At 41.2% G+C, this 23,740-nt stretch overlaps 2 protein-coding genes across 4 annotated transcripts; one reads left to right on the top strand and one right to left on the bottom strand.

Annotated features, from left to right (window-relative positions):
• Positions 1-262: 262 nt before the first annotated feature.
• mcm6l (MCM6 minichromosome maintenance deficient 6, like) lies at positions 263-8,868 on the top strand (the record flags this gene model as incomplete). The annotated part of the gene is made up of 17 exons (XM_080778823.1): positions 263-357; positions 1,059-1,205; positions 1,315-1,425; positions 1,819-2,068; positions 2,484-2,646; positions 2,743-2,888; positions 3,249-3,399; positions 3,630-3,771; positions 4,049-4,190; positions 4,919-5,026; positions 5,269-5,424; positions 5,686-5,814; positions 5,931-6,092; positions 6,707-6,821; positions 7,321-7,506; positions 8,001-8,140; positions 8,752-8,868. The coding sequence occupies 17 exons, from the start codon at positions 263-265 to the stop codon at positions 8,866-8,868; spliced, it is 2,460 nt and encodes an 819-aa protein (XP_080634949.1).
• A 2,185-nt stretch (positions 8,869-11,053) lies between these two features.
• On the bottom strand, positions 11,054-22,843 carry exoc3 (exocyst complex component 3). Of its 3 annotated transcripts, none has more exons than XM_080778412.1 (16): positions 22,721-22,843; positions 20,643-20,822; positions 19,854-20,073; positions 19,324-19,496; positions 18,240-18,452; positions 17,752-17,930; positions 17,327-17,443; positions 16,072-16,189; positions 15,544-15,669; positions 15,321-15,421; positions 14,705-14,815; positions 13,894-14,038; positions 13,396-13,518; positions 13,020-13,181; positions 12,626-12,747; positions 11,054-11,983 (listed from the first exon to the last, which is right to left on the bottom strand). In XM_080778412.1, the coding sequence occupies exons 2-16, from the start codon at positions 20,784-20,786 to the stop codon at positions 11,791-11,793; spliced, it is 2,247 nt and encodes a 748-aa protein (XP_080634538.1). In that variant the 5' UTR covers positions 20,787-20,822; positions 22,721-22,843; the 3' UTR covers positions 11,054-11,790. The 3 variants fall into 3 exon arrangements, with proteins under 3 accessions (XP_080634538.1, XP_080634540.1, XP_080634539.1); XM_080778414.1 differs by having other exon boundaries at positions 20,643-20,802; positions 22,721-22,820; XM_080778413.1 differs by having other exon boundaries at positions 20,643-20,850; positions 22,721-22,794.
• Positions 22,844-23,740: the final 897 nt, after the last annotated feature.

Below are 23,740 nucleotides of genomic sequence, written 5' to 3' on the forward strand. Positions count from 1 at the left end.
TGTGTGTGTGTGTGCGTGCGTATATGCATGTATTTATGCAAAACAGCGCCCACTCGTGTCGCATGATTCGATCATGTGTGGCCAATTTTCGGTGTAGCTGCCAGCCTACCGTCTAGTGAGTCTATATTATTAGAGGGCAGAGCGCACCTGTGCAAATATACACCTTATACGGTGCATGCCTGAGGTACGCCGTCCCACTCCCACCGAACCCTTTACTGACTCACTGACTCACTGACTGACTGAGCTGACCCAGTGTTTGCTGATGGAGCCTGCAGAGAATGCAGCCGCCGGTGGAGTTCAAGTGAAAGACGAACTCGCGGAGAAATGCCAGAAATTATTTTTGGAATTCCTGGAGGAGTAAGCACGCGACACACTGCAGTCTTGATTTAACTAGTAAACATATGCGTCATTCATTCATCACATTATGAGCAAACTATAGTGCCATCGATGCGCGTCTGATATCTTGAATCATTGACATAAATAATTTATATAGGCCTATATATTTTTAAATCAATAGAATCGTTTGAAAAGAACAAGAGCAGCTTGGGGGATTTTTGTTCATGATCATGTAGCCTTGTTGAAGCCCAAACACAGTGACAGTATAGGTAGGCTACCTAACAGGGGTCCCCACGCCACGTCCATTCCTCCAGCTCTTTAATAAACATATTTAATCTGTTATTAAAGAGCTGCAAGCTGGAGCTTTAAAAATAAATTTTCAAGTGGGTCACTATCACCAATTTCATCCAGTGGGGGGAGAGACCCCATTTAGCAGCTTCATAGTGTTCCAGTCCAAATTGTGTGTAGGCTACTGTAGGCTACTAATGTATTTGTTTCATTACTACCACCAATGCCACATATGTAGGATGTTCTATCTCATGATTGGATAAAATTGTTATCCAGAACTGAGCAATTCTTTTCTGTTTTACTAAAGAGCTGGAGAGACTGTGAGCCCATCAGAATAGTATCAGAATACATTGCTATTTTTGCACTAATTTTAACAACAAAAAGGATCACCTATACTCTTGTCCATGGAGACCTAATACGTTTTTGGTTTCAAGATTTCAAGGCCCGACTGGTGAGGTATTGTACCTCCAGGACGCAGAGGAACTGATTAGACCCGAGAGGAACACCCTCACTGTGAGCTTCACCAACATCGAACTCTTCAACCAGCAACTTGCAACCACCATCCAGGAGGAATATTACAGGTAATTGAATAGAGTCCAGGCCCAGTAAGTAGTCCAACCGTTTCTCCATGTGTTCCAGTCTCCCTGTAATGTCATTTAAAACTAAAGTAATACCTGTCTGTCTACGCAGGGTCTATCCATATTTATGCCGGGCTGTGCGTCACTTTGCCAGAGACCACGGCACAATCCCTCCAGCCAAAGAGTTCTATGTGTCCTTCTCTGAATTTCCATATAGGCAAAAGTAAGTTCTTCCAGCCCGGTGAAACCTGTCCAGTTTAGCCATAGCCTATGTCTGTTTTGGCTGCAGTAGTTCAGAACAGTTCAGCCCTACTGAACTGTACTGAATCATAGCTATGATTGTGGTGGGAGAAGTGGTGGAGAGTTCTTCATGGAGTGATGATGGTGGGGGTTACCTTCAGGCAGCAAACCCTGGGGGGAAAAAAATCCTTAAATGATTATTGGTCACCTTATTGCCCTATTATTCAAGAAAAAATGGCAGATCTACAAGCTCAGTGTGTCACTTCGTGCCACGCTGCAAGTTTGAACATCTGCTATTTTTCAACATTTTTGAATAATCTTGTAGAAGATTTCAGCCTCGGGTCCTATTCAGTTATACGTGCCCCCTCTTTCGCAGGATCCGAGAGCTGTCCACAGCGCGTGTTGGCACATTGCTCCGTATCAGTGGGCAGGTGGTGCGGACTCACCCCGTCCACCCGGAGTTGGTCAGTGCAACGTTTCTCTGTCTCGACTGCCAGTCCATCATCAAGGATGTGGAGCAGCAGTTTAAATACACCCAGCCCAACATCTGCAAGAACCCTGTGTGTGCCAACCGAAAGCGATTCTTGCTGAACCCTGAAAAGTCTCGCTTTGTTGACTTTCAGAAGGTATTGGTGTCTGCACGTTGTATTTGGTTACTGTATTTTATTAGTGCAGTGGGAGGCTCTCCCAGCACACTGTGAACCCACAATGTGCAGAGATTTGTCTATGGTGAAAGACTTGAGTCATTGCCTACTGCCTAGTCTACTCTAAACTATGGAGTCAGAATATAACACAAATCACCATTGTGTATAACTGATTACCGGGTAAAGTCCCAGTTTTCAGAAGGTGACATATAGCCGTTTCCCGTTCCAGTTCATTTTCCCATAGCTTTGTTTGATTGGCTCAGCAGCAGGTTTGAACCGGAAACGCACTACACCTTTTAACCAACTGCCACTAATCACATGTGAACAGATACATAAACAATATTAATCGTTCCTTTAAAGTCAATTTAAAATGAGTTTACATCCGTTCCTCGTCCAGGTACGTATCCAGGAGACCCAGGCAGAGTTGCCCCGGGGCTCCATCCCACGCAGTGTGGATGTCGTTCTGAGAGCAGAGGTCGTGGAGATGGCACAGGCTGGGGACCGTTGTGACTTCACTGGAACACTCATAGTTGTGCCTGATATAGCCATGCTGCTTTCAGGTACATAGACCCTACCAGTAGAAAAAGTAATGTAACTCTAAACCTAATTAATATTTGTTGATGATTTTCTCTCTTCTCTGTATCCTCTCCATTCAGTTACTCGTTCAGAGAGCAGCAACAGAGTGGCAGGGAGGGAGGGATTTGAGGCAGACGGACTCCAGGGACTTAAAGCTCTGGGAGTGAGGGAACTGTCCTACAGACTGGCCTACCTAGCCTGCAATGTCGCTCCTACCAACCCGCGGGTTAGTATCAAATGCAGTTAAGACAAACAAACTTTGTCTTCTTACCAGCCAATAAAGTGAATATACCATTGCAAGTAAAACGCAAAAAACTTGCTTTAGGATAGTCTACTGACTTGCATGCTTACTCCTCCCTTTTTTTCCTTTCTGTACTATTTAAGTTTGATTCAAGTTGAATCTTTCCTCGTCATTTGTAATGTTGGGTAAACTCAGCACCTATGCCGTTTGATTGCTTCACATCTCTTCCACATGCATACATGCGTTTTGTCTTCTGGTGCCCTGGCCAAAAGAACAACCCCTTTAGCCATGTAGAGAATGAAGGCTTTATTATTAGCTAATCTGTCACTGAAATCTATTTGTCAGCTTGGGGGTAAAGAGCTGCCGGCGGAGGAGCAGACGGCAGAGAATGTAAAGAAGCAGATGACTGTTGAGGAGTGGGAGAAGGTGTTTGAGATGACTCAGGACAAGAACCTCTATCACAACCTGTGTACGAGTCTCTTCCCCACCATCCATGGTACGCCATACTATTGTCCTTCATCAAATCAAGCTCCCTTGAATCAATTTCACCATTTTAAAATGTTATTAAAAGGGAACGGTTTTGAAAGTTTCCACCTGACATGACAGCAATGGTATCGTATATTCCATGGGTCAGAAATCACTGATCATGTGGCTGTGGCTACATTTTTATATCGAATTTAACTGCTTCTGGGATCAAAATCTTGCACTGAGTGTTCTGCTTGCTAGGTAATGATGAGATCAAGCGAGGCATATTGTTGATGCTTTTTGGGGGCGTCCCCAAGACTACTATGGAGGGGACATCCTTGAGGGGGGACGTAAACATTTGTATTGTTGGAGACCCCAGCACATCAAAGAGCCAATTCCTCAAGTATGTTCACACAACTTCACACCAACGTACTGTACACATGCCATGCCTTCACATTTACCATCAACTTAGTTGTCTTTGCTTCCTAAAAGCTAAGCTAATTGTATCTTGTAAGTCTTATTGTATTGTTGACTCATACATATCCTTGTATGAGGATCCTTGTATACAACTCTAGGTTGCTGTTATTTATGGAGCTCCCAACAGAGTGGGACCTAATCTGAGTTGACCGAAGTTGGTAATGCCATTACATTTTACGGTTGTTGTCTATTGTGTATCTCAGACACGTGGAAGAGTTTGTTCCTCGTTCGGTCTACACCAGTGGGAAGGCGAGCACTGCTGCTGGTCTGACGGCAGCTGTGGTCAGAGATGAAGAGTCAGGAGAGTTTGTCATTGAAGCAGGGGCTCTCATGCTGGCAGATAATGTAAGAAGATTGTAGTGCTGCAGTGGATTTTCACAGCCATTAGATTTGTGTGACTTTGGCAGTCTTTCACAGGTTTCTAATTACATTTTTTACTGTCCTAGATTAAATGTGCATGATTAGTTCCAAAGAGTAGCTGTCTTGAATGGTTCAGTGTGATTGGTTAAGAGAAGGTGAATTCAGTGGTGCAATGACTAATATGCTACAAAGTCTCTAAATATTGCTTTGTCTCTAAATATCCCCTGTTTGTACTGGGAATTGTTATACAAATGAAGTCTCTGTTTCTAGTCCATGTTGCCACTTGATAGCGGAGACAAGTGGCATGAGTTTTCCTGATGTGATAACCTGTCAGAATCAGCTTTTGTTGTTAGTTTATGTGCTAAAAGAGTGACTTTGAGAGCTGTTTCCCCGTTACAATGGAGACCCTATTTTTATTTCTTAATTTACTTAATAACTGCACAACGGAGCGAAATAATTAATGGAATATATTAGTTTGCTCATAACAAAAGGTAAGAAAAAGTGGATCTTACCCTTAAGTGATTTCATACCGTAGATTCAGTTGACGCAAATAACACATCAGCCCAGCTAGGAATCAACCTCCTGTCATGGAATGTGTCTTTTTACCTGATGCCATCCCCTGTGTTTATACTTTCTTTAAAACCTGATGTCTTAATATTGCCTCTTTCCCTCATAACAATGTCCACTGTTTATGTGTGTGACTTGGCCCTCAGGGCGTGTGCTGTATTGATGAGTTTGATAAGATGGACCTCAAGGACCAGGTGGCCATTCACGAAGCTATGGAGCAGCAGACCATTTCCATCTGCAAGGCTGGAGTCAAGGTTCTAGTCATAGTCACACTTATTACTACTAGGTCACCAAAAAGACCTGAAACCAGTAACTAGTAGGTTTGGCATTCTCAATAGAGAACACCTTGAATAATTCATCATTGTGTCTCTGTTTCACAGGATTGTTTTTGTAGTGGTGGTTTAATCAGAAAATATAATTTAACATTTGAAAACCATTGATGAAAAAGGTTGTTCATGTTCCAGTCTGGAGAATAACCCACATTTCCTATCCCCAGGCCACACTGAATGCCCGTACGTCCATCTTGGCTGCAGCCAACCCCATTGATGGCCGGTACAATCGCGCCAAGTCTCTGAAACACAATGTCAACATGTCTGACCCCATCATGTCCCGATTTGACCTGTTCTTCATTCTGATAGATGAGTGCAATGAGGTAAGGCATGCCCTAAGCAGTCAATTCAACACCTTGATGCACGTCTCCTAACCCCCCCCCCCCCCATTGACTTTAACTTCATTATCACTGTCTGTGTCTGTATGTTTAAAACCATCTCTGTCTGTATTTACACCTGCATCACTATGCTCCTTGAAGTCCAGTTACCCAGGATGCATTGATGGGAAGGCATCCTCTATATGCTATGTTTGTAGTATATAGTATTTATTTACTAGAATACAAGGGTTTTGTGTATTCTTGCAGGTGACAGACTATGCTATAGCCCGCCGTATTGTCGACCTCCACTGCAGAAATATTGAGTCTATAGAGCGGGTCTATTCTACAGATGAGATACAGAGATATATACTGTTTGCCAGGCAGTTCCAACCCAAGGTCAGTGTCCTGAGCACGTTTGGTTCATTTCTCCTATGAGGAAACATTCAAGCTAAAAAATAAAGTTATAAAAGATATGGACCCAGGAGGACTTTTATCTGGTGTGTTTGATGCAGATAACACCGGAGGCTAAGGAGTTTGTGGTGGAGCAATACAAACTCCTGAGGCAGAGAGACAGCGTAGGCAGCACCAAGTCAGCCTGGAGGATCACTGTTCGACAGCTGGAGAGCATGCTGAGGCTGTCTGAGGCTATGGCTAAGCTATACTCCTCTGATGAGGTACTGTATGCACACCAGCCTACACAAACGCATTCAAATATTGTATCACATTACAGTGTCTGAAATTGTGTGTGTGTGTGTGTGTGTGTGTGTGTGTGTGTGTGTGTGTGTGTGTGTGTGTGAGAGATACCATTCATTTATTTGACAGTCTTCAGCTTCCCTCCCTCTGAGGTGGTGGTCAGGCGCTTTACCACTGTGCTACCCAAGCGCCTACTTTATTTGATTAAAGCTAATTTATGGCATGAGTGTCGAATGTTTTCGCAGTCCGCCGACTATGTCGCATAAAATCAAAGTTCTGTTGTGTACTCTGATTGGTTCGGAAGACTAGCTAATCTCCACTATTACAGAGATGTGTGAGACTATATTCACTTTCTTATTTACATTTTCGGGCGAGGCTGTCGGCAAGTCACAAATGGTATGAAGGCTCAGAACATGAGAGACGCAGTGTGACATGTTACTCCAAGCATAAATTGGCCTTTACTCTGCACTGTCTCAGTCATTACTACTGTTTATGACAGTTGTAGGACTTGTAGTCCCAGATGTAGTTCTATAGATGAGCTCCCAGACTCAACGTGTCACTGTCGGTCCTTAACTATTACTGTAATAATCCTCAGGTCCATCCAAAACATGTAAAGGAGGCCTTTCGTCTAATCAACAAGTCCATCATCAGTGTGGATTCTCCTGACATCAATTTTGACCAGGATCTACAAGACGACCCAGACATGAACGGTGACTGATGGGTTAGCGGCCAATGGGGAGACTGGTTGGGACCTAAAAATTTGTCCATAAACAATTTTCCTTCACGACATGTGCTTCAAGAAACCAGGCAGTACATGACTGTGTAAAACCGATTACTACAATGCACTGCAATGCGCTGTAAAATGGTCCAAAATCGATTGCTTTGAGGCTTTGATGCCTCAGCCTAAACTAAAGCATCCCCATTTTAAAACGGTATTTCATCCTCCTTTATGACACTAAGATATAACTCAATGTACTTGTAAGCCTATTTTTATATATTTTCTCATATTGAAGAACAGAGTGCATATGGAGGTCTCATTTTCTAAGAATGCAGTACATGAATGGATATTATTGGTTGATAGTCCAAAATATGTTTGAGATTGGTTTTTTTTGTTTGTTTTTTTTTACTTGTCAAAGGTTTCACCTATAATTACATGCCTGGATTGATGCCATGTTGAACTGTGATTTCAAACTGTGCTCATTTGTACAGGCCAGAATGGCATACCAAGAAAGGAAGTGAACGGAACCAACGGGAACAATGCAGAGAGTATGGACACAGAGCAACAGCCAATCAAAGAGAAGACTGCTGCTGCCAAGGCTGTCCTGAAGATGACATTTTCTGAGTATCGTCGGGTTTCAAATCTCATAGTACTCCACATACAGAAGTTGGAGCAGAGTGAGTGGCCGATCCAAAAGATCATGTTCTAAAAAAGAGAACCTGACCTTTTAGCAGCCAGGAATTGGACATAAAGCAAGATTCAAATAAAACCATATAGATGCAGTCCATTTGCATTTTGTTTTGGTGACCATCATTTTCTTAGCAGTGCTAGTGCAAGGTAGAAATGAGTAAGAATAATTATTCTATAATTCTATTCTATATCTATAATAATAAATCTAATTCATGTCACATTAATTTGAAGTTGAACACATAGGACTTTACCCCTGCACCACCTGCGTGCCTATTACATTATTAAAACACTTACTTGTGGTAAATACCAGTCAATCCAAACTATAAAAATATAGTAGGAGTTAGGATAGGCTTCTAAGCATTGGCCATAACGGGAAGGTATTGACACTGCAGTAGTTGTAGAACTGGCTGCATTTAAACCATGATTTATTTGCTTGTTAATGGATTTTGAATAAAATGCTGTTTTTTCCCCTCCTCCTCAGTGGATGACGAGGGTTCTCTGAAGAAAAGTGATCTGATAAACTGGTACTTGAAGGAGATGGAGGGTGAAATTGATTCGGAAGAGGAGTTGATCGCCAAGAAGTCCATGATAGAAAAAGTCCTTCACAGACTCATCCATTTCGTGAGTGTTTTATGTTGAAAGCTCAATAAGGAAAGATTGTGTGCTTTACAAAAATGTGTCCTCAACCCAGTGGAAAAAGTAAAAGAATATAATATACTGAATAAAATTAAGAAATTGCAGCACATCCTATTCATTATGACCGATCAGATGGCATAACACCGGCATGCAATTAAGTATTGTATAAATCACCCTTTACTGTAGCTCTTACACAGGGCACTAATTTTACAAGGAACAGAATCGGAATCAAACTTTATTGTCACATCACATAAGTAACATGGGTGAAATTCTTGTTTGTGCAGACTCATCATTGCAGTTAAAAGAACAAAGTGCATAGTACATGACTAATCTACATGGTACAATATGTATGCATATACAAATAATTAAATAAAGTGATGTAGCCTATGTGTATATATAGAGTAGTCTCTACTAAAAGGCAATACTAAAAATGGATAAAGGCTCTCTCCATGGTGCTGAATGATGCTGCACCTATCAAAGGCTAATAGTCTATTATAGAATCAGAATTTTAATAGAAATAATTAATTGAGTCAGTACATCAAATTAAATGGTATTACACTTAAAATGTGAAATTAGTGTTTTTTCTCATGTTTCAGGACCACATCATCATTGAACTGACGAAGACGGGGCTGAAGAAGGTTGGAGATGGAGAGGAGAGAGTCATAGAAGAGGACCCATTCCTAGTTGTTAACCCAAACTATATAATAGAATGATAATTAATTGTTTCTGCTTCTACACCTAAAGACTGACTTCCTCATATATCTGTTGCTGCATGGTTTTAACACCTAAATACAATTTTATGAATGGGAATGCTTTTTGTCACCAGCACTCTGTTGACTGAGTGTAACACTGATTGGTAACATTTTGCAGAAAGTATACTAGGATAATTTTGTATGTGTATATAGTCTCTTGTAGAAAATGTGGTGAAATTATCTACAAGTGTTATAAAACGTGCAGTATGTGAATAAATGTATTTGTGGCATACTGGTATGTGTGGTGTTCCGAGTCATTTCCACGTTTCTCCAGCCGAGCTGGGGCAGTGTAGTCACTTCCTCTCTCTTCCTGAAGTCTGAAGACTCACTTCTTCAGACTCTACCTTAGAGTGCAGTCTTATGCAAGTCTTATGTAATTTAGATGGCATGTTATAAGTAGACTAGCCAGGTACATTTGTAGACCTGGCATCCTATAGTGTACACTGTACAGTATATAGTTTCAATGTACAGATGTATATATATTTTCTACTTTAGACTGGTTTGTTTACCTAGCCATGACCCTAGATTACCATTTCTATGCATTACCACGTATCTACCCGTCTACTGTAAATCACTCTGGATTGGATCCATCAATCTTTTTAGATTTTTAGGGATTCAAGCTGATGAAAAATATTCCTATTCCGACTCATGACAATGCCATTCTATTAATCTTGCAGTTCACCGACTCCTGTGCTTGTTTGACCAGATGATGGCGCTGTGCATCGAGTTCCTGTCTAAAGCCCAAACCACACCAGTAGCACCGTTTTAAGGTCAACCACACCAATGCAACTCCTTGAGTTGCAAGGTTGGCTTAAAACCCCTGCCAAACCAAATGAAGACATGAACAAGCACATGCAATGTCCAGTGGCATTAAGCCTGAGCTGATTTTATTCTTTTTTTGGCCATTTTGTTTGTTTTCTCAGCATGGCTACAATGTGGATAAGAACCAGGCGGTGACATTGGTCATCTCATTATCTATAAAGTACGAGTCCAGATTTGGGCAAGGTTAATGGATAATTCAGTCCATAATAGGATCAGGGAGGGATAAGAGGACCTCATATAATGTTGACCAGGGTCCTCCAGGGGTCTATTCTTGCCCCCCCTCATTTTCTCCCTCTACAGTGTACACCAAATGTCCCATGTGAGCATGTTTTTGTGACATGCCCAGAATTGGGACACTGGGGTTCTCTACCTTTTCTGGATCAGGGGCCCACTTGAAAAAGTGTTCGCACTGCCCACAACATCTGACCACTTCTCATAAGTGTTTATTCTAATGATTCATGGATTGTTTGTTCCAGCTTTAAAAAGGCTGGTAACCGAGGATAGGATCAACTAACAAAGTAACCTATCACTGCACTAGGGTTCAAGTGGGAGTCATTAGGTCAAAACCTAGTATGAAACAAAGAGAACCGTTTCCTCCAATCATAGCGATCAGTGGTGGCAGTAAGCCAATGGGAGAAGGATCTGTATAATTATGAATAGTCACGCAATTCTGCTGTGGGATTACCGGCACTTTAAGACCACCCCTCCCACAGTCCCAGCTGTCACTCTGCATCAGTGGCTTCCACAGTGTTTGTGTCTGTTTAACTTTACATCTATATGATCATCCTGAGTATGATCGTCTGGATGGACTGTGTGTGTGTGTGTGTGTGTGTGTACAGTACATATATAATGGATTGTGTACATAGTACAGTATTTGCGTGATGCCGTCTTCACTCACATCCTGAGTCACACAGCCTAATCAAACATTTAGAAGGAAGCCAACAGGGTGAAAGTGAAATGCAACCGCAGACACACTTATAGGGATGGTGGGATGCTTTGTGGTTTTCAGCTCTTTGTCTAGGTACAGTAAATGCATGATGGGAAACACGTTTTTCATGCTGAAAAATATTAATGTCCCTCATTTTATCCCCAATAACACTAACCCCCCCCTTTCATGAATCTTAACAAAGGCCTATTTAATGTATTTATTTTAATAGCCAAAAGAGCTTTTATAATAGCCACTCATTGAGTGAAACTCCAAATATTAATAGTCCAAATACTTAGATTTTGTTAAGGTGTAAGGTTTTAATACAGTAAAGCTTCCTAACAACAGTGGTTAACTTAGTTTAGTAATATGTAACTTCACAATAACAGAAGCACTAAATAATATGTGGTGTATTTATTGTTTTGCAAGGTGCAAGATTATTTACACGGCATCATCTGCCAACCAGCAATCACATGGCAAGATAGAAATAGGACAGAAGAAAAAGAAAACCCACGATGCTCCCCAGTTATGTTAACAATGAAAATATCTTTCCCTAATAACTAAAAGTTACAATACAAGGCATTAGGAGCATGTGTGTGTGCGTGACAGATCTATCTACTAACGAACAGTTCCATGTAGCCAAATCAGGATAGCACATGTGGTCGTGCTAACATTTTCACTCGTGAAGGGAACAAACATTACGTGACAGTTATGAAGTTTAAATCCACCAGGCCATGCCTACTTCAATAACTCAATTCATTTTTCAGAAATATGACTGGAAAGTTCTCTCTCTCTCTCTCTCATATTTTCCAACTCATATTCTAATTAAAATGACTTTGCCTACTTTAGAAAACGGACAGACCAGATTAAGGCTAAAAGTCTTGGAGAGTACCTAGCATTCCACTTGAGCTACTCATCATCCAAACATTCAGGGGACTCACTCAAAGTGCATCAGTCATGTTATTATTCTGTCCAAGACATTTGTTCAGAACTTTTATTTAGTTATGATCAATCCTTCACACAGCTCCCATGGTGTCCTGTGTATTTGGTGTTCCTTACGGTAAAGGTCTTCCCTTAATTCAACTGGGGGACGATGGGGAAACCAATCTATAATCCCAGGTTATGCCTGGTGACGTCTACTTGAGCAGCTTTGCCGTCGCGCTCGCCATGGAGCTAATATTCATGGGCGCTACGGTGATGTCTTTGAAGATGGGCTGCATGGCACTGGTATAAGCTGGTTTATTCTGACTCAATGTCTCTATGATCATCTGACGCATGTCCCGACTAGCGTCACCACGCACTGCCAACAGAGCCACAATGTGTTCTTCCCTGTGGACACAAGAAGAGTTGGAAAGAGCTTTATTGTTACGTGTTACGGACCATGGATGAAACGTTGCATGCTTCTTACTAACACAGCCATATTTACATTGAATCTTCAACTTGCTTTTGTATAACGTGTTCATAAATATGTGCTAACGCAGCCATATTTACATTGAATCTTCAACTTGCTTTTGTATAACGTGTTCATAAATATGTGCAATTCTAGTAAAGTAAAGATGTTGCGCTTTATATTCCCATATTTTGATTCAAAACGCCTCAAAGCAGTGTCAAAAACAAAAAGCCTGGCATGGCCAGACTAATATCACTGGGTAGATATTAGTCTACCCAGTTCCAAAAAGAAAAAAATGCCTCTGGTGATGAATGCACCCCATATTTGCATTTGATTAATCTAATCACAACTGAGCGGTGCGAGGCTAAATCTTGTATGGCAACAACACCTTGTGGGTGAAAGTATCTGCATTAAATATTAATATTCATATCATTTGCCGTTTAAAGTGGGAAAGACTGTCTGTTTGATGCCCTGCCATGACACGTGTCATTTAATATGGTGTTATAGATGCTGCTTGAACATTGAATATTTTGTTTATGATATTTTTCAAAGCAGCTTCATTATGTGCGCGTGCCGTGTACCTGATATCGGGATATTTGGACACCAACGTGGAGACCTCTAGATACAGCAGAGTCGGGTCAGTCAGCTTGAAGACTTCGGCTATGGCAGCTATGGCATCACAAAGACGATCTGTGTCTTCTCCCTGAACCCCAAGTAACACAATAAGTACACATTGTTCATATGCTGGATTCATCTTGTATACCATTATGTGACTTGCTCTGAAAATACACACACACACACACACACACACACACACACACACACACACACACACACACACACACACACACACACACACACACACACACACACACACACACACACACACACACACACACACACACACACACACACACACACACACACACACACACACACACACACACACACAGTGCAGCCTAGATGTATACTTACGGCGGTGAGTTTCCTGAAAAGGAACTTGAACTGTTCCGCCTCTTTGATCATCCTCTCAGCTCCCTCCCTCCTCTCGTCTGCGTTCTTAAACATGATCCTCTTCGCCATCACAGCCTTGATGTATTCCACCACCACCCTGCGATGGGCTTCACTCGTCATCTCCTACGAATAAAAACAAAATAAAAATCAACGAAACCACTTTACCATAATTTATACTTCATCTATTTGAATCAGCTAGTACACCCAGCTCTTTTAGATGTTATTTTGAGAATTCACAAACACAAATTATTGGGGGCCCTGGTACATATGAGGGTCTGCTGTACACGAAAATGTGTACGATTGTTTTTTTTTACTGTGAATGGACGATACTCCTTACCAGGTTGTAGGGTTTCTTAATCTTGTTGAAGTCATTGAAGTAGTCCTCTACTGTCACACAGATGGTGTCCACAGCATGGGAGCCCATCAGCCACTTTCTGGTCAGCAGGTCATTTAGGTGGTGCTGGGGGAGGGGCCGGGCAACATTCGAACAAAAGATATTTTATTCAGTGCCTGACAACATTTATTTTGTACTAGTACTGTACTTAACCAGTACATCTTTGTCGTAGAATGGTGTCATATAAAAGCGGTAAGAATGTGTTGATTAACTTGCTTGTATTAACACAGTACTAGGAAGGAACTGACGCTTATACTATGGTCCAAACTTGGAGCAAGACACGGGAGAGTCAGCAAAATACCTAAAATGTTTAATGTAAAATGAGTAATGGGGTGCTGGCGTCTCGCTCAGTGCATGTGTAGCGCAAAAAGAGTCGTTCTGTGGACATAGCCGATAAAGGCGATGCAGAAATACATTTTGTCTAAACAAAGCCGGTCTTACGTCTAGGTCTAGGAAGACTTCATCCAATAGGAACTGGCATCCCTCCTTGGCAACCTCGTTGAGTGTCTTCTCAATGGCTGCGTCGACGTCGCTGAGCTCTGACGAAGTACGGGAGTACTTCCTCTTCAGGCTGTTGATGGACTCTCTGAAGAAGACACAGGCTATGTTCAGATTTGCAGCCCAAAATCAGATTGTTTTTTTTATCAAATCTAACGGCAGAAAGTCCACATGAAAACTGATCTGTGCAAGTCTGATTTGAACCACATTTCTACGTGGTTTGACACACAGCAGTGCAATCAGAACAGCTGGTGCTAAGGTAATACAAAAAAAAAAATCACACCCGTGTAAAGTGAGGAGCGCTCTTATCATACATGTCTTGTTCAATATTTACTGTCTTATCAGTAGCCAATAGAAATGTAATGTAATTGTAATGTAATTGGCCTTCTGTTGGCACTGTTTCTTTATTGTGATCTGTTTGTTTGCATATGCTTTATGTATATCCTGATGACTGCTGTGCACAAAACAAATTTCCGAAAGGACAAATAAAGTATCTATCTATTTATCTATGTACATCCTTAAGTGGATTACACTCTGTATTGTCATGTTGATTCTTTCCATCTGGCTTTTGAAAGTCTACAATTTTCATTACTGGAAGTTCCCCACAAATAAGTTATAACTATTATCTGTGCACAAACTTGTGCTGAGCGCAGTCAAAAACATGCTGCCATATTGATCACACTAACATGCATAATGAGTAAAGTATTCTAAAACACTGGTATAGCAAACAATTTTCAATGTCCAAGTTCCTTACTTGAACGTTTGACAGTTGTTGATTATGGCGATCATGTACTGAACATAACACTGAGGCTGTTGTCTGTCTCTCAGGTGCTCCTCTTTGTAGACAATGGCTTCTTCCCTGTACCTGCCCGAGGGAGAAAATTCAACAATTATATTATTCATTTAAGCCCCTAAACCCTATGACCCTGACCGGGGTCCACAGGGGTCCACCAAATCTCTTCTACAAGTTTAACGCATTTTAAGCTAAATTATTATTCTGCCCTATAATTTTACTCGTATTTTTCTGTTTTATTTTGACTTATTTTACTTAACTAAATTCAAATGTCCTATAATGCATTTCCCTTCTTTGCTTAATTGTTTATGCAAAGCAAATTGAATTGCCTTGTTGAAATTGCCTTGCCTGCCCTTTCCTATGTTCCATATTGTGAAATTGAAATGTGTTGTTTTGAGTGCAGGGTAAATAAATTGAACGATTGCAATAGCTGTCTTTGTTATATCGTATGGCCACTTAACATGATTTTCATCATCAATTAACTGGATTAATTGATGATGAAAATAATTTACACAATACACACACACAGTTTTGAAAGAAGTGATATGAAAAGTAAAAAGATTCATGAAAAATTTACCTGACGAGGAAACTGCTCATCTGTTTGAGACAGAGCTTCAGAACCTGCTCTTTAAAATTCTCATCTATTTGAGCTGCCACCTGCAGATTCTGTTCAAACATCTGAGGGAGAGGGAGGAAGTGCAATACATACAAACAAATACATAACATCATAATACACAAAATACCACAACACAAAGGTAAAAATAAATAAAATAAAAATTAGTACACTATGTATGCGTTACCTGGAAGACTATAGCAGGCAGAGTTGTCTGGTAGTATCCGTCTTGGTCAGCCTCAGGCTCCGTTTCTTTCTGCCAGTCCTTCTTGTCCGTCTCCAGGGCCTTCCGCAGCCAGCCTGTTATATTAGACTGCACCCATGGACACACTTAATGTCTGAACTAGGGCAGGGCAATTGACCCGAATTGAGAGAATATTTTGAAACCGATATTTATGAACCAATAGCCAACTTAATCTGGCTCATGTAGGTTAATTGCTTAATTGAGAATCAGGTTTCTTGGGGGGGGGGGTACTTACTTATTTTTAAAACATTTCTTCTACTGTATATCAATGTCAATATTTTTTTTAATAAACTAAAATCGGTTATCGGTTAAAAACAGCTACATTAAAATAGCCAAATCAACAAGCTCACACCACATGAGTTTTGAGCTTGTAGATCTGCTATTTTATATAAATAGTTTTACATTTTTGAAGTCATATCACTCAGCCCATGTCTCATCATTGATGTGTGTGTGTGTGTGTATCCTACTCACGGTAAACGTCTGAACATATTTACTGAGGAGCTGATCCACAACTTCCTGCGGCAACAGGGGCTCCAGCAGGTTGACGTCACACTCTGCATGCAGCTCTGGGTGTCCCATCATCTCCTCACTGACACACACGCACAGTCACAGATATTTGTATTACAGTACCTATTCCCCAACCCTTAACCCATTCTGACCTGAGATCAGATTCTAAAAATGTCTTCTACGTCCTGACAGTTTTCTGAAAAAGCTATGTTTCTATGTCAGTCGTTCATCGATTATTCAAAAATAGCAGACCTACAAGCTCGTAGCGTGCCACTATTTTTCAATAACTAAAATATAACATAATGCTTAGTTAAAACACCAAAAGGGGTTCCCACCCAGAATGGTTTAACTCATAAATAATTTATAAAATGCAAAATTTGTATAGTAGTAATGACCATTCAAAGAAAGTAGGGGGGAAAATGGGGAGAAATCTATATACATTTAGTCCACATCAGCAAATAATTTTATGAATACATAGCAGGTGGATACATTTTACTAGCATACCCGTTTTAATTCCATACAATCTTCTTATTTCCGTTTTATCAATTTCAAAATTCTGTCATGTACAGTATGCAATTCCCATGATGGTACCACATACAGCCAGAATCTGTATGTGTATGTGTGTGTGTGTGTGTGTGTGTGTGTGTGTGTGTGTGTCTTTGTGTTTTAAAAGCCCATAGGGAGCTGTGCATTAATCTTCTCAATCCTTGCAACTGCACGCAATGTGTGAACACACATACTCACAAAAACACACGCATGCCCCCAGCAAGAAAGGTTAGGAGTAGCATGCGATTTAAACAGTGTGACTAATCCAATGACAGCACATCACTATTACAGTACACATTGCGTGCTGAAACTGTGCGTGTGTGTGTGTGTGTGTGAGAGAGAGAGAGCAGAGTTAAGCTTTTAATATTGATTTAATTGATTTACGAGGCATGCCCATATAAGAAGAGACAGTAGAGACTTCCTTCCTTTTGTCTCATGCATGGAACTGGTGTGGTGAAGGCTTAGGGAGAAAATGATAGCTGCAGGAAATATAGATAAGAGTAGTACATGCACAGTGCACACCCCTGTTCGTGTACATGCCATGCACGCACACACACTCCATGCACGCACACACACTCCATGCTGTGACCAAAGCAGCCAGCATCCTTTAGCTTCTCCCTTCTCATACATTGTATGTAGGACTTATTTGTGGCACAGCAGTTTAGACTTGTACCTCTTATATGTGTTAAGGACCCAGGTGAGCATGGAAACGATTTCATTGGCCTCCAAGTCTTCAGATGCCAGTTCTTGGACACGAATTGACACAGCTTCATGGTATAGACAGAAAAACCTGGAAAAATGCACACACAATCTCGATTATAAAAATTTATTAACAATTATGATAATCATCCCCTTCATTATTTGTTTCACAGTTCTTTTTAGAGACTTTACAAAGTTTGTTTTTACAACCAAATGTGTGCAATTATATATTACTACAATACATTATGTAATGATAGAATCACTATAACTACGAACTAGAGAAAGAAAGAAAGAAATATATTATTATATAAGACAGATAGATCAAGAGATTCATAGATAAGACAGACAGAAATCGTGTTATGACATGACATCAAAGCAGATTCCATGGTGTTACTGTACCTTTGGAAGGTGTTGTAGTGTGGGGGAAAGCACTGCACCATGAGGTTCTTGACAACGACGAGGTCGTCCAGAACATACTTCCTGGTTATCTCCAAGAGCCGAACGAGCCACATCTTATCAGACTCCCGTGTCACAGACTGGGTCCCCTCGATGCGGGTGCTAACAGTGCCCTCCAACACCTAAAAAGAGTGTGATTGGGTGTGTGTGTGTGTGTGTGTGTGTGAGAGTGTGGCATTATTTTTTATTATTTATATTCAGCTCTGTATTTTAAACAATGGGTTAGTTGCTGCTCTTGGTAATTACTGTATATGGTTTGTAGTCCTCAAATCCGTAGCAGCCATTGCAAAAATCAGTTTGTATTTGTCATATGACTATTCATTACAGTTCCCATGTTATCACTTTGATTAGACCGACTGATTATACAGCATATCTGGAATAAGACCATAACTGTCATATATGACGTCATCCCTCCATCCTCATCCTATTACCTTAAACATCTTCTCCTTCCATTGTTTAGGTCGTCCCGGTGGGATGAAGCCCGTCTGCTTCTTGCGGTCCAGCATGCGTCGGTCGATCTTCTCCTCGCGCTCGATGATCCGCACCACAGAGACCAGCATGGTGGGGTCACGGCGAACCGTTACCATGGCACGCTGGAGCACCATCCACAACTGCTTAGCTAGTTCATCAGACAATGACTGCACCTAGGAGAAAATGCATTAAATGATGAATTCATCAGCACACCTTGCTCTATTCAGTTAAGACTACAGTCGATTACAGTACGTGAATATTACATTTGTTCAAATATATTTTTTCGTTTGTCGCATTCCTAAGCCAATAATTTGATAACCAGGCAGCAGTGAATCCTCAAAGGAGACTCTTTGAGTCTCTTACCGGATAAACTGCTTCATATTAACACTTTGTGCCCTACCACTTTAAAGATTAAATTGCCTTCTTTTTATTGATAAAGCGATAGATGAAAGTAGGCTGACAACAGCAAATGGGGAGAGAGATGGGGGGTGACACGCAGGGATCGGGAGTCGAACCGCGGCACACTGCCAGACTGGATTACCAGCCAAGGTGCCCATACAGCTACCACCCGGGCCATGCCCTACCACTTTAACCCACAACGTGGCGCCAGTGCCAAATAAATCCACATTATGAGCTTACAAAACACACTTCCGCCTGCCCCAGATATGATAGCCGTCCATATTGGAGCCAAATTCTCAGCCAAATTATCAGATCCGTGTGGAGGCTGTCTAACATGTAAAAAAAAGAGAAAAAAAAGAATAACGGATTAAATTACATTTAAGAAAGACGTAATATTACGTTCTGGCACAGGCGGGAAGAGGAGAAATTAACATAATGCCGCGTTCCTGGCCTTCATTGAGTTAAACTGCATCATCAAATTATTGGCTTAGGAATGCGACAAAAACTAATAAATCTCCATGAATTCAAGGCTCCATGGTGTGGATAATCGATAGAAAATAAGTCATTTTGGGGGTGAACTATCCCTTTAAGTGGTTAATATACGTACAGTATATCACATTTATTGTCCATCCTAGGTGAACTTACATCTTCAAAGTAGTTGCGGATGAGGTTCATGTCGCTGGTGTTCTTGCTGTCCATACGGTACTGCTCATACATCAGGTCATCACGGGAACACTCCAGGTCCATCAGTTTACGGTGGGCCTGCAGCAGCTCACCCTCCTCTATCAGCTGTTTGGTGTCCTCCACTATCTCTGGTACTGGAGAGACACATTTTGAGAATGTGAGTGCATCAATAATAAGATACGCAATAACAATACGCCTGCACGCTGTATATCTGCTAGACTCTAGCAGGTAGAGGACAAATTTGTGAGAATGTGATGGTAACAGATTGAGTATTTGTGTGTGAAGGGGGATAGACATAGCCAGGGGCAGAGAGAAATACAGATAGCAAGTGGAAAGCAAACTAAATATTCAATAGAGAGAGATTCAAGAGAAATGTATTGTCACAATGTAAGATGTATGCACAAACAGAAGGCAACTGACTCTGTCAGTAGGTCACAGGCGCTGCAACCTCATTTTATACATACAGTATACACTCTTTAAATGTCATATACCTGAGAAGATGTTTTTAAGGTTCTCAACAGCAGACGCTAGCTGACTGTGCTGGACCACCGCGTCCTTCACGTCTTTCAAGTTTTCTATGGTGTTGATGCTCTGCCTCCAGTCACTGTTGACGGCCGCCAGGGAAATCTGGATGTCTTTAACATCCACCAGGGCGTTGTGCAGCTGTGTGAGTCCAGTGCGAACTCCATCTAGCTGGGACTGGATAGCTGCCTACACGGTATTGGCAACCAAGAAAAGATGACTGTGTTACTGGCTGTACCAAATGAGAACTGTTGAACTGCATTGACTAAAACAAAGACTAGAACTGTAGTTATGGTCTACGGGGATATAACACAGGTAACACTTTCCAGAGCATTTAATTAAAAACTAAGTAAACACTGCAGCCTGCCAGCCTAATTGTTCATAAGAAGGTCAATTTCATTTCAGAATCAGGATGAATACTAGTATAAAGAACTAACCAAGGGCAGTAAAACAAACACACTGATGTAGAAGCGTTAATATTCCAAACGAGGTGCTTGCTGAAGTCAGAAAAGACCACAGAACATTGGCGTTATGATCAAACCATGGAGAGCGCCGTAGATTTAGGCTTTTGTCGGCCTGTAAACAAGGAAGTGAACGGCAGGGCGCATGCACGAAAACGGTCTAGGATCGCTGAAGAAGGAAAGGCAATTATTTTTATATGGTTTGATATCAATAAAAAGGAAGACGTGTATCCACATCATTAAAATAATGTGTTAAATATTATACCGACAACATATTACAAACGAGGGACATGTCACCTTGAGCCTTGCTTCCACTGATGCCTTCTTGCGGGCCTCTCTCCGTCTGTACTGCTCCACCTTGTCCAGCTGGTCTGATCGCTGGAGCATCCCTGCCACACGCTGCACTGCCGTAGCAACCGCCTCCCGGTTCGTCTCCTCCATGGCAGTCTGTGACACTCTACAGCAGTCAGACAATGACTGTTGGGCAAGTCAATAACACACAAACCTCCAGTTACAGAGGCAAACCACATGGTCATTTTCACCAGCAAATAAATTATGTTTTTATTGTTGCGCTTTAGAAATCTAGCTATGAGGGCAAAGAGCTTGATACCTCTTTTGAGGTGTGTGTGTGTGTGTGTGTGTGTGTGTGTGGAGGGGGAAGGGGTCTTTTCTGTCTTTATTCAATAGCACAGTGAAGGGAGACAGGATACTGGGAAAGAGTCAGTAACTCAGGAATCAAACGCAGAACACACTGTCGGTGGTATCCGCATATGCAGCGCATAATACTTTTGTCCTCTCTAGAAGCATTGGCTACAGTCATGCATCTGTTATTTTGCTCAAGGTTTATGGTGTAAGCAACCCAACATTACTTTGCAAATTTCAGATTTAATGTAAGTAATAATAATAATTTCACATTTCCAATGAAACATTGAAGAATGGAATTTATCTTGGAGTGTGCAGCCACAAATGCATTAAAAAAAGACAAAGCAACACACTTATGGAATGAATCCTCACTTAGGGAATGCATCTTCATCGCCATCTGTAACAATGTGGTCTCTTAACACTTAAAAAGGGCCATAGGTGTAGCTGTCCCAGTTATGGGTATGCTGTAATATTTTATTTTGCTTATTTTTCTGAAAATGCATATGGTAAATTGTATTTTTGTTTTGGGCAACAAACTGTATATTTCGGTATTTGTATGGTAGATGCATGGTCTACTGTGCTCTGTATTTGTGGTCTGTTTCATGGGCAGGTTGAATTAGGCTCACCTAAGCAGCTAATCACCTCATTTCAATCACCTGTTGGGTTTGGGCATGTTTTGGGCAGAACAAACAGAGCAGAGGTGAAGAGAGGAGCTCTTTCATGTCAGAGACTCAGAGTCTCACAAAAGATAAGAAAGAAAATAATATAAAAAAAGAACAAGAACTTAACTGAACTCCTAAAAGTCTGTGCAGAAGGCGCATACGGTATGTTCCCAGTTTTGTGTCTGTAAAGGTTATATTGCCATTGTATCGTGTATTTGTTTATGTTTGTGACATGTGGTTTGATTGATTGATTGAAATCTTTATTAACAGTTTGCAGAATTACAGTACATTTCAAGCACAAACTCAATACAAAGACTGTTAACTGTGAGTGGACGACCCAATTAAGCCTTACACTTGTTTACAACAGGGTCCACATTGTTCAATTCATCAAAGACGTGGACATTTCATTGTGAGAATATGGACAATTATTGGTCATTTAAAAGGACAGCATGCTGCATGACTGACTGACAGACAAGGGCATTCATAATTTCATGTGGTAATAATTCATTGTGGTTAAATAATATGTGATTTCTTTGCAGTTTTTGACGTTGTCGCTTGGGATAAATAAAAACCCTCGGGATATCAGTTGGGAACTTGGGACGTTGTCTTATTTCTGCACCAGATGAAGATGGTTTAGGAGCAGTTACAATAGTTCATATGGTAGGAGAATTACAGTCACCTATATAGCCTAAGATGATCGAGTTGCTACGACAGTTTATATGGGTTTTTGTTAAACTGACATAACATTAATCAGCAACAGAGCTAGCAAGTTAATGCTACATGCTAGCTAGTGGTCACCACATCTTCATATTGTACATGTACGTATGACACGACAATATTATAGGACAGGACTGGTTACTGGAAAACAAATAGCAGCTGGGCAGACTGAGTCCTTCGTAAAAATCTGCTGTACAGTAACATAGTCATATCCTTCTGACTTTAAACGTTAGCGAGCTAAGCTAACAACAAGCTGGTAAAATGACACGTACGGAGACTTTAGAGTAGAGTAGACGCATGTACTGCCATGCATACTTTCGGTGGACGAACGAACCGAGAAAGTACTATTCTTACCTGGTATAACAATAAACGCCCAGAACGTGTAAATCGATAGTGTCTTTACTTATTTTCTTGTGTTCCGTTTGCTGACAGCTTCCCACTGCACACAGTTCCTGGTGCGCGACCACAACGCCCCACCCACCAGCAGCTGACTACTGGAAAGAAATCACGAGGCTAAAATGTTGATAATGAAATAAAGGTAATAAATAAGTAGGCAAATTCATAATTATATATTATTTATTATTTGAGTATGCAGAATGAATTGAGTACATTATGACTCCAAATGGAAACAAAGCCATAGCTGCTTTCTGCCTTTCTTGAGTTCAATCCTTTTAACTGTAGGCCATACTCATATTCATTAGGGCCCCAAATCTCACCTTAGAAAGCGTCTATTTCAAACACAAAGTGTTTTTTGACTGGGGGGTCATATTTGGCAGTAACTGCATGTCTGTCATAATTTCACCCCCTCCCTATCTAAGTATTGGACAGTATTAAGATGTTGATATTACTTTTGTATTCATCACGTTCAATTGTTTTTTGACTGGGGGGGTCATATTTTGACGGCAGTCATGTTTTTCACCCCCCTCCCTAACGAAGTATTGGACAGTATTAAGATATTAGAAGATATTACTTTTGTATTCATCTCAAGGCCCTCAAGGCCCCAAATCACACCTTAGAAAGCACGAGTGTCTTGACATTTTTGACAGCAACCGCCTGTCATAATTTCACCCCCCTCCGAGTCATTATCCTCAACCCTCAAATGTTTTTCTCCTTTTCTCCCTCTGCCACCCAGGTTGAAGAGCACATCACTGCCTGCCTGGCTGCTATCTTAAAGCGGTTATCTCTTCACCACCTCAAGGAGACTTCAATGCAGACCGTACTAACTCTTCTTCCCAGGTAAGTCCTGCCCGCATTGCCAAATGGGGGATCTCACCATTTCCATCCACAACTCCCTGGTGGCTTCTGTTCCAACTGGGTGCCTGGCCTGGGGGTTGTCCCTGACAGTCAGATGTCCTTCAAGGCACACATATTGTG

Source organism: Protomyctophum bolini (assembly GCF_963924005.1).
Source record: "Protomyctophum bolini genome assembly, chromosome: 12".
NCBI lineage: Eukaryota > Metazoa > Chordata > Actinopteri > Myctophiformes > Myctophidae > Protomyctophum > Protomyctophum bolini.